General features: G+C 43.4%; 1 protein-coding gene across 4 annotated transcripts in view; it reads right to left on the bottom strand.

The window, feature by feature from the left end:
• Positions 1–12,685, bottom strand: part of GSG1L (GSG1 like) — a 58,149-nt gene extending 45,464 nt beyond the window's left edge. The window contains exons 1-2 of one of the 4 annotated variants that reach the window (XM_032447559.1): positions 12,602–12,685; positions 2,516–2,740 (exon numbers count right to left, since the gene is read on the bottom strand). In XM_032447559.1, the coding sequence (XP_032303450.1) occupies positions 2,516–2,740; positions 12,602–12,632 (256 nt within the window). In that variant the 5' untranslated portion in view covers positions 12,633–12,685. Of the gene's footprint in view, positions 1–2,515; positions 3,536–12,601 lie in introns of those variants that run through there. The other 3 variants (XM_032447560.1, XM_015877312.2, XM_015877310.2) reach the window with 3 other exon arrangements.
• Positions 12,686–14,247: the final 1,562 nt, after the last annotated feature.

Here is a 14,247-nt window from a genome sequence, read left to right as displayed (position 1 = left end):
GTGTATAGTGTTATTGAAACACGGGGTGAAGGATCTCCAAGACACTGGATAACACTGATAGCAGCACAGTAGATTTACAAGACCTATTAGGAACAGCACTTTGGCTAAATGAAATATGCTGGTAATTATGCATTCAGTATGTGGATTGTGTGAGAATCTTGGACATCTTGCCATTCAGAAAGACCAAGAATTGGATGGAGAACTGACTGGAATTGAACTTTCTGATGAGAGGCTGAGAGAGTTCTGCTGAAGAGGAGTTCTGCAGAGAACAACTTGGGTTTACTGATGGACAACAGGTTGACCATGCGACAACAGTGTGTTCTTGTGTCTAGGAAGGCCAGTGATATCCTGGAGTGCATTAAAAAGAGCGTGGCCAGCAGGTTGAGGAGGTGATCCTCCCCCTCTACTCTGCCCTGGTGAAGCCGTACTGGAGCACTGTGTCCTATGCTCTTCGGTTCAAGAAAGACAGGGAAGTTCCAGAGAGAGTCCAGCAAAGGACCTCAAAGATGATTAGGGGCTGATAAATTTCCTATGCAGTCACTTTCAGTATTGTGTTTGTAAAGCTTTAAGAAAAACAGTATCAGAAGTATGTGGTGCCTTTTAGGTACTGATTTGGATGGATTTAATACACGATTTTCTCTATGCTAAGTGGCATATTCTTGGCATTCTCCTGGCATCCAAGGGAATTATTGATGACATGGTGACTTGCAATACTTAGAGAACTGTGGTCAGTGCAGTAAACCTATGGAATTGTTTACTTGCAGATGTATTGAGCAGAGGGACTGTATGTATAAGCAGTGACCACAGGCAGAGACCACTAAGTCTGGATGAAGACCTTTCATGTGTTGACACTCTTATGGGCCAAATTCAGATCTGTGTCCATCACACCATTCCTGTCTTTACCAGAAAATCTATTGTAAAACCCAAACAAAGCAACTGTTTGTCTAAGCCAACATAACCTTATACCTGGTTGGATTCTAAAGGTTGCCTGCTCCTTATCTGCTAGTTGAAAAGTTCTTTTCACCAAGTTAGTGTTATAAGTAAGATAAAACATCCATGATGAGGCTGCTGTGGTGGTGTGCTGGAGAGGAGAAACAAACCTCTCTCCTGCTTTCACCACAACTTTCTAAAGCTGGCTTTCAGCCACCTCCTAAAATCACTCACTACAGCATGGCTTTGTTTACTCAACACAGAACTGATCACCATATTTCTCTTTGCCCACAGATAATTCAGGTTTCAGATTAGAGCCCCATTGTCACAAGTTATGCTAAACATAAAGCTTGGCTTGGAAAGCTTGCAATATCCGCAAGGAGTTCAGGCATGTTTGTTTGTGATATAAAAACAACAAGATGCTTATAATGTTGGAGGGTCTTAAACTACTCACATAGTCTGCTGTGGCCTCAGTTTATTTCCAAATCCATAAGAAAAATGTTCCTTTTTCTTCCCCCCCCCTCCCCATAATGTCAAAAGGGTTACTTTGGTGCTCTTATTTTAGCATGGGGTCACTTGTTGACACTCTGAAGGCTGGAGTTCCTCAGCTTCTTTTTTCTTACATCAAATTGAGTTGTAATGGCCAACTTGAAGTGCTAACCCCAAACTACCAGTGAGTGTTCACCACCACCTTGGGATGAAGTGGACTGTGAGCTGCTCACTAAGTTTGCCCCGCTGTATAGCAGATGCTCACAGGGTAGTGATGGCATGATGTGCTGTTCTCCTCTCTCCACAGTGGTGAGCTGCTCTTGATTCACTCTTTGGGTAATGGCAGGACAGCTCCTTCACATCCGAGTCTGGATGTGAGCTTTGAGAACTCTGGAAGCAGGACTGCCTTCCATCCATCCTCCAGTGTTTTATTTGTTGGTAAATTCCAGGGTACAGAAAGGGAAATGAATTCACTGATAAACTGAAGCCGTCTTCTCTAGTGATTCTCAGTAAGTAAATGGCTGAGCAGCCAACAGAAATGAGCTTTTCTGTGCCCAGTTCTGCCCTTTAACTACCTTTTCTCTGCTCCAGTATATACCGTGTATAATCTAGGCACCAGGAAGGATCCGAGCGCTCATTTACTTAGAAAAGAGGAACTCTAGGCTACAGCCTGATAAAAATCGGAAGCGCTGCGCTTTTCCCGTCATTCAGACCACTGCCCTTTGGGTTATTTAGGGGGCAATCTCAATCCGATAGGGTAAATGTCAGAATCTCCATAACAACTAACAGCCGGTGCCTTTAGTGCGCTGCATGGAGCAGCTCTGGGAGGCGAAGCTCTGAGCAGTGCCCAGCTGCAGTGCCCGCTAAGGGGGATAGCACACAAAGCTTAGACCCTGCATCAGCCAGCAGGTAAACAAGCAAATTTCTGCTCTCGTTTGGAACAGGTTGTGTTTCAACGAACAACTGTTAAAATTCTGCCTCACTCTGCAGGGCAAAATCTGTGTTAGCTACAGCACAGAACAGCTTGTCTGTGTGTTCATTACACTGAGCCAAACACAAAACAACACAAGCTGGAAGGAAGTTGTTTTACACTTACCAGCAGCATTGATATTTTCCTCACAGGAGTACCAGATCCCAGTGTGGAAATACCTGAAAAGGAAGCGGTCATCTCCCGTCTCCCAGCTGTAATGAACCACATTCTGGTTTGTCTCATTGGCAGTCTCATTCCCACTGTAGTTGAGGCAGTTTGTCTTCTTCTCTTTCCCACAGCTCGGCTTGGGGACCCTCTGCGTGCCCTCACACCAGTGGGTCGTGATAAAAGCTGTTGTAGAGAAGAGGAGAGCCATCAGATTCAGACTCACTGCTAGCAGGGCTCTGCATCTTCGATTTGTCTTCATGGTAAATCCGCCCTCCCTCCCCCTCCTGCTGAGAGAAGAAGTCAAAGGTTTTTGTTTTATTTGGGGGGCGGGGGTGGTGTTTCAAAGCCTCTCACGATTCAGAATCCAGTTTTCCAGGCACCGAAACTCTCAGTTTCTTCCAATCTGCTGTTGTAGCAGCGAAGGAAACGCTGCAGCCAGACTCCCATTCTTCTCTTCACTTGAAATCCTGCCTTTGTATGTTAAAGGAGCAGCTGCAGGCGCCGGAGTGCGGCCGTCCTCTTGCAGGCAGTGAGAGGATCAGAGAGGGTCTGTCTCACCAAGAGCACCGAGAGCAAGTCAACATCTGCTCGGGTACCACACATGATCCCCAGGGGCTCTGCAGCTTCCTCTGCTGGGAGACACCTGCAGGCTGCAGGACTCGCTGTTCTCTTCCAGCACGGAGAGACAGGGGATGCTCAGCAGGAGCCGGGCGACAGGGACAGATGCTGTACCACCGCGCTCCTGAGCATCCCTCGGAGGAGACTGCATCATGCTGACGGCTGAGCAGGACTGGGGCAGAGTCACACCTTCCTTCCCAAAGGGATCAGTGTGGCTGCGAAATGCTTTGGTCATGTACCAGCCTGGCAGGGATGTGACCGGGAGAAGGAGGGGATGGAATAATGCTTTGGCTTTTCTATTCTAAGCTGATGAGGAACAAACTGAAAGGCTGATTTTGCTATGGGTATGGCAGTGTAATTCTCTGTCTGTCAGGGTTTGCTCTGGAGGTCAGCAAAGCCCCAGAGGAATTCAAATTTTAAAGTATGTAATAAGTAGAAGTGATGTCTGTCACAATACCAAGTGAAATGGGTCTGTAGGACGCTGCTGGTTGATGTGCTGTGAGCATGGTCTGTGTGCACAGGGCACAGACCCTGTACCCAAGCACTGAGGCTGGTGATGTTTGTCATGCTGTGTTTGTGTGCTCCATGGATGAGCACAATTATCTGTGGTGAGGGAGTTTGCATTCACTTGCTGGTCTTTGGATTGAGTGACCCTTCCTTCCACCCTGCAAGGACCCTGGGGGGTCCTTTATACAGAATCACTGGGCTCCAGCCTTGTTCTCTTAAAAATAATGTAGGAAGTCCTTAAGAGATGCTGCTCTGTGAGAACAGTTATGACGTCAAATCTGCAAAGGTAATGCTTGGTAGAGCAGATAATTCCTTCCCTTAGCGGACTTCGCTTTGCCCTCTCTTGCCATCTTGTCATCTACAACTGCTTCCTCAGCACCAGATCTTCTTTTATTTCAGTGTCCTGTGCTGGAGGAGTGCTTCTGTGCAGTGGTAATTTTCAGACCCTCACTTCAAGAAAGACACTGAGGCCCTGGATTGTGCCCAGAGATGGGCGGTGGTGCTGTGAGGTGCCTGGAGCACAAGTCTGATGGGGAGCAGCTGAGGGAATGGGGTTGTTTAGTCTTCAGGGAGCTCATGGGAGATGTTATTGCTCCCTACAACTCCTGAAAGGAGGCTGTGGTGAGGTGGGGGTTGGTTTGTGCTCCTGGGTAACTGGTAGGATGAGATGTGATGGCCTTAAGTTGTGCCCAAGGAGGTGGTGGAGTCATCATCCCTGGAGGTGTTCAAAAGGGTGCATGGCAATGAGGGACATGGTGGGGTGGGGTTGATCTTAGTGGTCTTTTCCAACCTTAACAGTTCTGTGATGGTATGATAATTGCACCGTGCCCCTCCAGCCCTTTGAGTATGTCATCACAAAGCCAAATAATCAACATTATTATCAACTGCATGTAAGAAATACAAATGATGGTTATTTAGATGACCGCAGGATTATTACTTCAATTATTTTTATATTGCAGGGCCTTTCACTTAGCAATGAATTTAGACATTTCTGCGTTCTAAGACATGCCAGCTGCTTAGGGAAACAGTGTACCTTAAAGTTTGACAGCACACCTTCATAGGATAGCTAGTGCTCTGCAGGATTATCTTCCAAGTGGTTGTCAGCACCTGACTCATCACACTTTTCCAAGTGTGAACACACATCTTTACAGATCTTTTCTCACCAATCTCCTCTGTCTGCTGCTCTATCACCTGTGTTTTCTGATCCCAGCATCAACTTTTGGACGCTGTTTCTTCTCCCAGGGAACTGGGCATCCAAGAGTTTGGTTTACTGTGGTAACTTTTGTTCTAAATGCTTTCAAGATTTTGTTTTTACTCTTAATCCTAGCAGATATTTCTGTTTCTCATCTTTGTTCTTGTTTCTGGGCAGACAGGTCCGCTGAGAAGAAACACAGGGACAGTATGGAAGAAAAAAAAAGGAAATCAAAATAAAGAAGAGGTTTGGTTTCTTTTGTGATTTGTGATACAGAGCTTTTAAAGCCTTGAGAATTGGAAGTATTCGGCACAAAGTAAAGCATGCTCACAGTCAGGGAATCTTCCAACCACTGACAGAAGTCAGTTCCTCACTAATTGTTAGACTCCACTGGATGTTAGGATCGCCTAAAAAAGGGGAAAACAATCTTTGCTACACTCACGCAGTAAAGCTCAAATGATTCCTCTTTATATAATCTCTGTTTATCAGATCTGGTGTGTATAAAAATGGAAAGGTCATACATATGTTACAGAAAGCAGTTCAGATGCCTGGATTAAATTGTATTTATGTGGTATTATCTTGCATAGTAAAGCAGAAGGGTTTGAATGCTATGGAGAAGTAGTTTTTATATTGTGGCCACAAGAACTTTAAAAATCCTTTTTGCAGCAATAGCTCTTATCAGATGTTGTAAGTACAACTGCCTTTGTGAGTAATAGATATCTTCCTTTTGCCTTACTATTTCCTACAGTGCAAATTGTTATTGCTTAGTATTTTCTTGAGCACAAAAAGAATTTTGCAGGGAATTTAAATTAATCATAGTGTTTGCAAAGGAAATGTTTCAGTGAGGATGTTTTTCACTAGTTGAAAACAAAAGAAACGTTCAATAGAATAAGAGGACTTTTGGGTCCCCTAATGAAGTTGGGGGGTGGGGGGTGCTTGACGTGCTTAGTTTAGTTTAGCACTGTCAACTACATGGGTTTATATGCTGCTTTTAAACCAACAGTTGAAAGAAGCTACAGCTTTTCATCAGCTTCTCATTTCTTACAGGTCCATCCTCCTGAGCTTTTCCCATGTGTTTGTAAATATCTTTTTCAGCAGTCACTGGACTGGGCTTCTCACTTCTTTCCACCTTGGGATGGACCCCTCCAAGTAGCTGATCTCTTTTCCTCTGCATCAAATTCTCCTTTTCCAGACAGGATTTTCTTCCTTTAGCCTAGATATCAGAATAATTCATCCTTTTCTTGCTGTTTTACTGTGGCAAAACGAGTTATCATAGTCTTCAGTTTAACTGAAGAATCATGCAAATCATGCTGCATTTGGTTGAACCGGACAGGTTTACCAGCATCAGTCCCAAAGCCAGGGCAGCCAGACACCACGTAGAAGCATGCTGGAAATTAGGAGGGCTGCAGCTTCTGTATTCATTCCCCAGAGCAGGCAGCTTTCACATTACTGAGCAATTTGGCAGAAAACAGGCTGGGCAGCCTCAGGTTGTGGTACTGCAGGTGGCACAAGTAGAGCTACAACAGAGCAGTGTCAATGCAGCTGTAGTGATTATCTGTTCCAAGTGCTTTGTTATGGCACTGAGTAGAGCTGAAAGTTGATGCCAACAGTTGCCTCATAAAAAGGGACTAGACATGGCTGGGTTTGGGTTGGAGCTGTGACCAGGGTGAAATCCTCCAAAACAGACCAGTGCAAAGATGCACTCCTACTCTATGTCACACTGAGTAATTTTATATCCCTCCATTTCTTGAGTTACACCTTTTGTTAAATTGATTCATAGATATTTTGATCTCATACTTACTGGGTAAAAAGGAAGCCTTTCTTCATCCTCAGAAGAAATATTTCCAACATAAAGCATGCTTGCTTCCCAGCTACATCTTTCATTCTTTAATTTGCTGCAAGAGACTTTGTTATCCATTTCTGACCCCAAATTATAAATCCTTCTGTGTTTGAATTACAAGTATTGTTTCCTCACAATCAAGATGCTGGCAGTTAGATTGGGTAAGATAAACGTTTAACTAATTTTTGTAACTTTTCCAATGCTAGCTTTGCTCAGATGTGTTTAAATTATTACAAGAAGTTACAGGCTTACTTAAGCGGAACTCTTGAAGCAGAATTCATGTTCTTCACTGCTAAAATTAAAGAAGCATTCTTGCACATCCAAGCCTTATTGGCAGGTATTAAGCCTTCCAATATTCATAGACTCCTTGGCCTCACAAAATAGTTGCCCCCCGAACTCTTCCCTTTCTTATTTCAAGTACTTTTTAAATTATTATTATTATCAATATATTTTTATGGTCAGAAGCTAAAAAGTTTAAATGATGTAGTTTTCTGACTCTGTCTGGCATGTACATTTGATAGCATTTGTGGAAAGAACAACAATGTTGTTTAATCATATATCCTTGTATTTTACTGCCATAACTAGAATCCATCCATATGGCCATGCACTGTGATTTACCAGTGCATGTAGGGGAACTGTTACGTCATGGCCTGAACTGATGATTGAACACCTGGTGAAGAAGGTGGCTGGTCCAGGGAGCACAGGTGCATTCAATTCACCGGTGCTTCCCACCAGAGGGGAAGGGTCACCCTTCCCTGGGCTTATTTAAGGACTAGCTTCCAAAGAGAAAATGTCTTTTAGGTGAAGGCTGTTTTGCTGGGAAGGTGTGTTCGACAGCTGGACAGACTCTCATTGCTGGTTGGGGGAGTCAACTTCTTCTACATATGTTATTGATATTTCTGATGATGCTTTCCCTGGTCTCTTTATCACAAAGAACTTATCAGATACAATTTGAGTGCTTCTAAGGACCAATGGTAGGACGTGATTTGGCAATGAGATTTAAAAAGGGCAAATTTGTTTGAATTAGATTTGTATTTGGAATGTATTAGCGTTACTTAATTGATGCTTGTTACTGTGTGCTGTAAAGAAGGGAATATGCTATAGCGTATACATCTTCCTAGCTACTTCACTGTGCTGCTGTTGATGAAGGAAATGGGATTATGAAGATATGGTGGTGTACAAACCAACTTTGTCCTATGAGTTTTTGAGGGAAAGAAAATGGATGGCAGAAAGTGTTTGTTGACTAAAACCAGGTTCTTGTTTTGACTCTGATGTGATTTACGCGTATCCTTTATATGGTAGAACACTAAGTCAACACTGGCTCATGATTCAGATAGGATATGTAGGGCTATTCCAAACCAATGGATTGGGCGCCCTGAGGCTGTGGTCATGATCCCAAGTAGTGGCACTGGCTCAGAGACAAATGGGAGCTGGGTAGTTATCCTGAAGCTAAGTGCTAAGCACGGCAGCCACGGGTCGTCAGGATGGTCAGGTTGAATGCAGAGTCTGAAGGTGATTTTTGCAAAATACTGCATGCGGTTTATGTTGAGACAGGAGATGTAGTACGTAACAAATTTATTCATACAGCAAGCAGATTTTAAACGTTTCAGTGCCAAATCTCAATTTGAGCAGAAGTCTTTCCCTCTGGGAAGGCAGAGGAAGGTAAAACAACAAAAGAAAAAACCAAGAGATTGGTAGTAAATGCAAAACAGAGAGGAAAAAAAAAACGTCTTTGTGGAAGAGCTATATGGTTGCATAACTGTTCCAAGTGGAAGGGAATAGGTCAATGGGAGGATGACAGACTGATGCGCAGAAAGCTTGTGCCTGGCAGACAACAATATATCACAGTGCTTTGGAAGAAAAGCAAATGCCTCTGAAGTAGTAGCTATGAAAATGCCAAATTGTACAAGTATGAGAAGCTGAGAAGGCCTGGATAAGGCTATTCCAACATAACATACAGTGATGGTGAGAGACATATGCTAAAGTGGTTTAGTTTGGTACAGTATTGGAAGTAAAATCAAACACAGTGATATGATAAGAACAATGTAGAAATTAACGATGAAGTAGTACCAGGTGGCAGGAGAGAGAGTCAGGACCAGAACTTGGCAAAGAGAAGGAAAAACGTTAGCCATCCACCTGCCTGGATAGCAGCAGGAGGGATGAGATATATGAGCAACCTGGAGGACAAACAGGATGCTATTTAAAAGAATGAAAGCACAGCAGATAGAGGTTATACATCTAAAAAGCGGGAGATAGGTTTGAAGACCACAATATGAGGAAAAACTATAGAGATTAAGCTGGTTTGTATCAAAGGCCACTTTCACAGGGCTATATGAACTCTCTGACCTCAGCAGGGGTGCAAAATGAAAGAGCAAATGTTCAAAAGAAAAATGCATTAAATCTTCTGGGAACTTGAGAGTGAAGCTTGCGGGAGGGGGAAAAAGCTCAGCAGTAGCAGAACTGTCTGTACAGCTTGGGATCCTGGGGTAGAAGTTGTGGGCTCACAGCTGATCCCAACTAAGTTCTTTGTCACCTGTTCCTCCATTGAGTTTTGTGTCAGGAAAAATCCTTTCAGTTCTGTTTCCTGGAATGTCTGAATTCAGGCTACCTGTCTGCTTGGCCTTTAAAGCCATGTGCATCTTTGAAGAGATCCCCATTTCGCCATGATATGCTCTCCTAGGAGGCTCTGTATTATTCAGGTTTCACAGAAGTCTGTTATTCTCCATTTGTTAATATAATTCCCATGAAACAAAATAGACTGCATAATTTGATAGAGACATAAGAGCATTCAATTAAATTAGCTCTGCCAAAAGCGAACTGCAGAATATTTTTAATTGGAATGGATCTCTGGAGGTCATTTAATCCAACCCTAAGCTCCCTGCTAACATGGAGTTACCTAAATGTATCTTTCCTATAGTGGAACTACTGGGCTTCGGTAAGTTCAGTATTATGGCCAAAATAATACAAGGGGTGAGTGACAAGGAGTCACTTTTTTCACTGGGAGGACATGAAGGTGAGCATTTGCTGAGAGAGGTTTTGCAGTCTGTACGTCTAGAGATATCCAAGCCCAGAATGAATAAAGCCCTGAGCAGCTTGCACTGACAGCAGTTGGCCCGGCTATGAGCAGGAGGTTGGATTAAAGACCTTCTGAGTTCTGTCACAGCCTAAATTCTCCTGAGATCACATGAGGAGCCATGCACCACAGCTAGTACTCAAATATCCCACCCACATGCTGTAACTCAGACTGAATACTTTCCAGATTGTGCAATTTATTGATTTTCTTCCTAATGAACAAACAATCCATGCACACCCACTCGTGAAAGGTAATCCTGTGTTTTCAGGCGTACAGATTCAGCACAGAAACCTTAGTAAAGTTCTTGGCAGCTAACAAAGTTGTTAGAAGGTCCAGTTTCCTTGTCTGCTATTAAATGTAACAACAAAAGGGGGACCAGGGCGAATGTTTTCCATTGATGTGAATGGTCACCTTACAAATAGAAACACAGAGCAGAGATGTTTAATGCCTTCTTTGCCTCTGTCTTCAACACCAGTGATGGGCTCTGGAACACCAGGTGCCCTGAGCAAGAGGACTGTGTGGGATTTGCTGCTCTACCTGGACGTGTAGAAATCCATGGAGCCTGATGGGATTTGTTTCAGGGTAGTCAGAATTGGCCAATGTTGTTATGAGACCTCTCAATTATCATCGAAGGTCCTTCACTGAGAGGGTGGTCAATCTGGGTATGGAATGGTCTCCCTAGAGTCATAGCACTGTGTTTGTTAGAGTTAAAGAAGTATCTAGACAACGCTCTCAGTCATATGGTCTGCTTTTTGGATGGTCCTGTGTGCAGCCAGGATTTAGACTCTGTGATCCGTATGGGTCTCTTCCAACTTGGGATAGTCTATGAGTTCTTTGTTCTAACTCCTCTGAGAGCTGCGTGTTAACACCACCATCTGTTGGCCCTGTAGACTACTTGGCAAGCATCCCATTTCTAATGTAATTGGAAAAGGATTTATTATTAGTTTAGTTGTTTTAAAGAAGATGTATCTCAAATTCTTTTTATCTTGATTTATTGTGTGTTTACTTTTAATCAGACAGAAATTGGGATCCCTCCTTTTTTCTCACTTGGACATGACTTCAGGTTTCTGAAGGGCGCCTTGTCGCTTCTATCATCTTCCCTCACCTTGCTATTTCACCATGCCAAGTTTCCTCTGTTCTTATTAAGGTTTTCTGACAGGTAGAGTACACTTTAAGTCTCTGTATCTTTAAAAAGGCCTCAATCTATTTGCTAAGGTTTTCCTTTTGTTTTTCCCTTCCCTCTTGTTTTTAATAAACTACCTAATGTTCCCGTGATACCATTGCTTGAAGTCAACACAACAATGTCCAGTATTTTGTTCTTTATTTCTATCATGGGTGCTGAGCCTGTTTTTGTTCACTTAAAATGCCATGCCATGCGAGGTTGGCTGGTGGTAGCAGTGTTGTAGACCTGAGGCCAACCCCTGGTGAATGGTATGTGTGTTCATCCCAAACTGGTCAGTTAGGGCAGTTCCCTTGATTCAGATTTCTAGTAAATCAAAGGATATTGTAGAGATTTGTGTCTTGGAAAAATAAAATATCAAATGCTGTTTATGTTCTAAGGGAAAATGAAGACTTCAGCTTGCTTATAAAGGAGGCTGCGAACATGTGGAATCAGTAGGTCATGGGCTTGTGTCCAAGCCAGTTCTGATGTGGTGCACCTATGTTTCCTGTGGTCAGATTGTGTGAGAGAGCTGTGATGAGGCTTATTACCCATCTCCCTCCTGCAGGAAACTGCATTTGAGCTCGTGTCCTAGCCCTCATTCACTGCTGTTGATTATTCCATGTGTCTGGACCCGCTCTTCTCTTCCTGTGGACAGAGGGGAGCAGGATGCCCACCTGCTGGTCTGTGCTGTGGGAGCATATCCTCAGCTGTACGTGTGGGTCTGTGACCGTCAGAGAATTAGGAGCATGAACTCTCAGAAATAGCCACTTCTGAACTAAGAGCTGACTTACAGCCCATAGAATGAAGGAAACCAAATTAGAGCTCTGTGTGCAGTATTTATTTGCACAATTTCACTTAACCTTCCCATCTTTTAAGTCTGCTTATACTTGGATATAGAGACTTTTGTGTACTTTCATAGTTCATTTTATTGAGAAGCCCACAGCGGGTCTGAACTGAGCTGTATTTTGTTTCTGCAGTTGTGTTCTGATAGCAGTAGACTTTTCTACATAAGTCTTTAAATAATAAACATCTTTACATGCAACATTAAATGTTTTTGATCTCTGTAGTGCTCCATTTGCAGTATATCACCTTCCCAGGAAACTGGAATCAATTTATAGTCCTGAAAAAGCAGTGATCTCGGTTTCTTTTTCCTTATAAAGAAAATGACAATTTATCAAATTAAAGATCTCAAGGGGAGACTGAAATGCTGGGTTGTTTATTAACGTCAGCAGCCCTTAAGAATTGCCAGCAGTAATGTACTTCTAGGGAAATATACTTAGAGGAAAAATTAGACTGTATTCCAGGCAGGTAGTGTTATGGATCAGGTAATTGAATTTCTCATCTACTTGTCAATCGAATCATATCATGTAACCCTTCTAAAAGTTCATGTAATCAGCATGTTGTGCTGACCTGTGTTCCATGGACTGGATGGTTTTTCTTTGATAAAAGATCTGATGGACATTTCTTCTGTTCCGCTCTTAGAAAGTCTGCAGGGAAAGGCTGTATGGAGGAATTGCATCCCACAGGTTATATGCAGCTTAAGAACCAAATGCGGTGACAAGGTGATGCAAGTTTGTACTTGATTTCCATGTGACACTTTATGAGGAGAGTAACAAAGAAATGTGTATTTAGAAAGAAATGGAATCACTTACCACCACCCCATTGGGAACAAACAAAGTTCATCACGGCTTTTTGCTGCGATTACTTGTCTGATCCTGTCTCTGAAATGTGGCATTATGGTCGTGGGAGCAAAATCAGTTATCAAAGGCAGCCGTTGCCATGACTGCTAAGGCACAGTTAACTCTTTCAATGCATGGTAGTGAATGGCAGGAGTGACTGACGGCAGCTCCTTAATGTGGTGCCACTGTGTTTCTACATGTGGGGATGGCAAAACAATTGCTTTTGTTCTATCCCCTAATTTTCAGGCACAGCAAAATGCAGCGTGTACTTCAGAGCTGGAAACTTTCCAGACTCTTTCAATCAGCATCTCAGATTTAGTTTCACGTCTCCACAGACACAAACAGGCACATCCTGATGTAAACGGAGCACAGTCTTGCTAAGATGGCAGCAACACGTAAACAGTTCCTTCCTGTCTCTCTGCTGTCAGATTCTTTTCTTTTCAGATGCATCTTTGAAAATTGCCTGGGTATTTTTGTGCAATTATTCAACCACTTTATTGGCAGTGGGGAAGGTCATAAAATCTGTTATTGCAATGAGAAAGAAACATATTCGCTATGCTTAATATGCTGCTGGGAAATATGCATTTAAATAATTTTCTGAAGCCATTCCTGTCCAAATTAACAAAGCCTTTTCCTGCTTTTTTTTCCCCTGTTTCCCTTAGCGGTGGCTTGTAGTGCTGTAATGCAACTGTGTAGGAGGGGGAAGAGATAGGAGGAAATGCTAAGGCTTTTCAGATAACAGCCACGGGCTGGACAAGCAACAGGACAATTTCTTTTATGGGAACACCACTGTGAGGCACACTGGGAACCAAGATGCTGAACGATCCAAACCCATGGAAATAAAATCAGGACAGATGTGAAGCGCTGGGAGCTCACTAAACCAGCTTTACCACCAAGGTCACTGCCTGTAAGACGGATCTGGGCAAAGCCATTTGAGGAGATGTTTGATGAAGAGCCCACACCAGTTACATGCTGACTTCCCTCCTTGCCCATCACTCCCCACATCACCCAGCTGCTTGTCCCCTGCTGCAGCCCCCAGCTCAGCTCAGGCAGCAGAGACTTGCAGCGACAGTTGTCTGGAGCTGCTGTTACGTATGTGCTTGCAACTCATCATTTCCCAATTATGAGCATCACACTGAGCCAGTGCTCAGGCTAGCACAGATTTTCTTATCCTACATTCTGCTATGCATCCATCAGAGCCAACCGAATGGTGACTTAACTCCTAGTGGCCAGATTCTTGCCTAGTCCAGACAGAAGCTGGTAGGGAACGCAGAGCTCAGATCCTTCAGTTCTGCTGTTCTCGTGGTGCTTTGATGCCACCGGGTGGCCTTAGCTGACATTGCAAGAATGAAAGTCGAGGCGAGGAAAAGCTCTGCTATGGTTGCATTTGTTCCGCTGGTAGTTGTAAAAGCATCTCTCCAGATCAAAGCCTTCCCGTGCCCTCCCAGCATAAGTCTCTGCTGAGCAGGTGTTAAACCATTTATCCTTGCAGTAACAGCCATAGCTGCAGTATATGTGAAAAAAAACCCACTGTATCTTATTTCTGTTTAGCAGGACTTTCACTTTTTAGATTTCCTTCCTGAAGGTGGAAATGATAATAAGCTATCTGGAACAAAATG

Source organism: Coturnix japonica, chromosome 14 (genome assembly GCF_001577835.2).
Source record: "Coturnix japonica isolate 7356 chromosome 14, Coturnix japonica 2.1, whole genome shotgun sequence".
NCBI classification, from domain to species: domain Eukaryota; kingdom Metazoa; phylum Chordata; class Aves; order Galliformes; family Phasianidae; genus Coturnix; species Coturnix japonica.
Note: the sequence above shows the minus strand (reverse complement) of the source record. Positions and strands in the feature narration are given on the sequence as shown.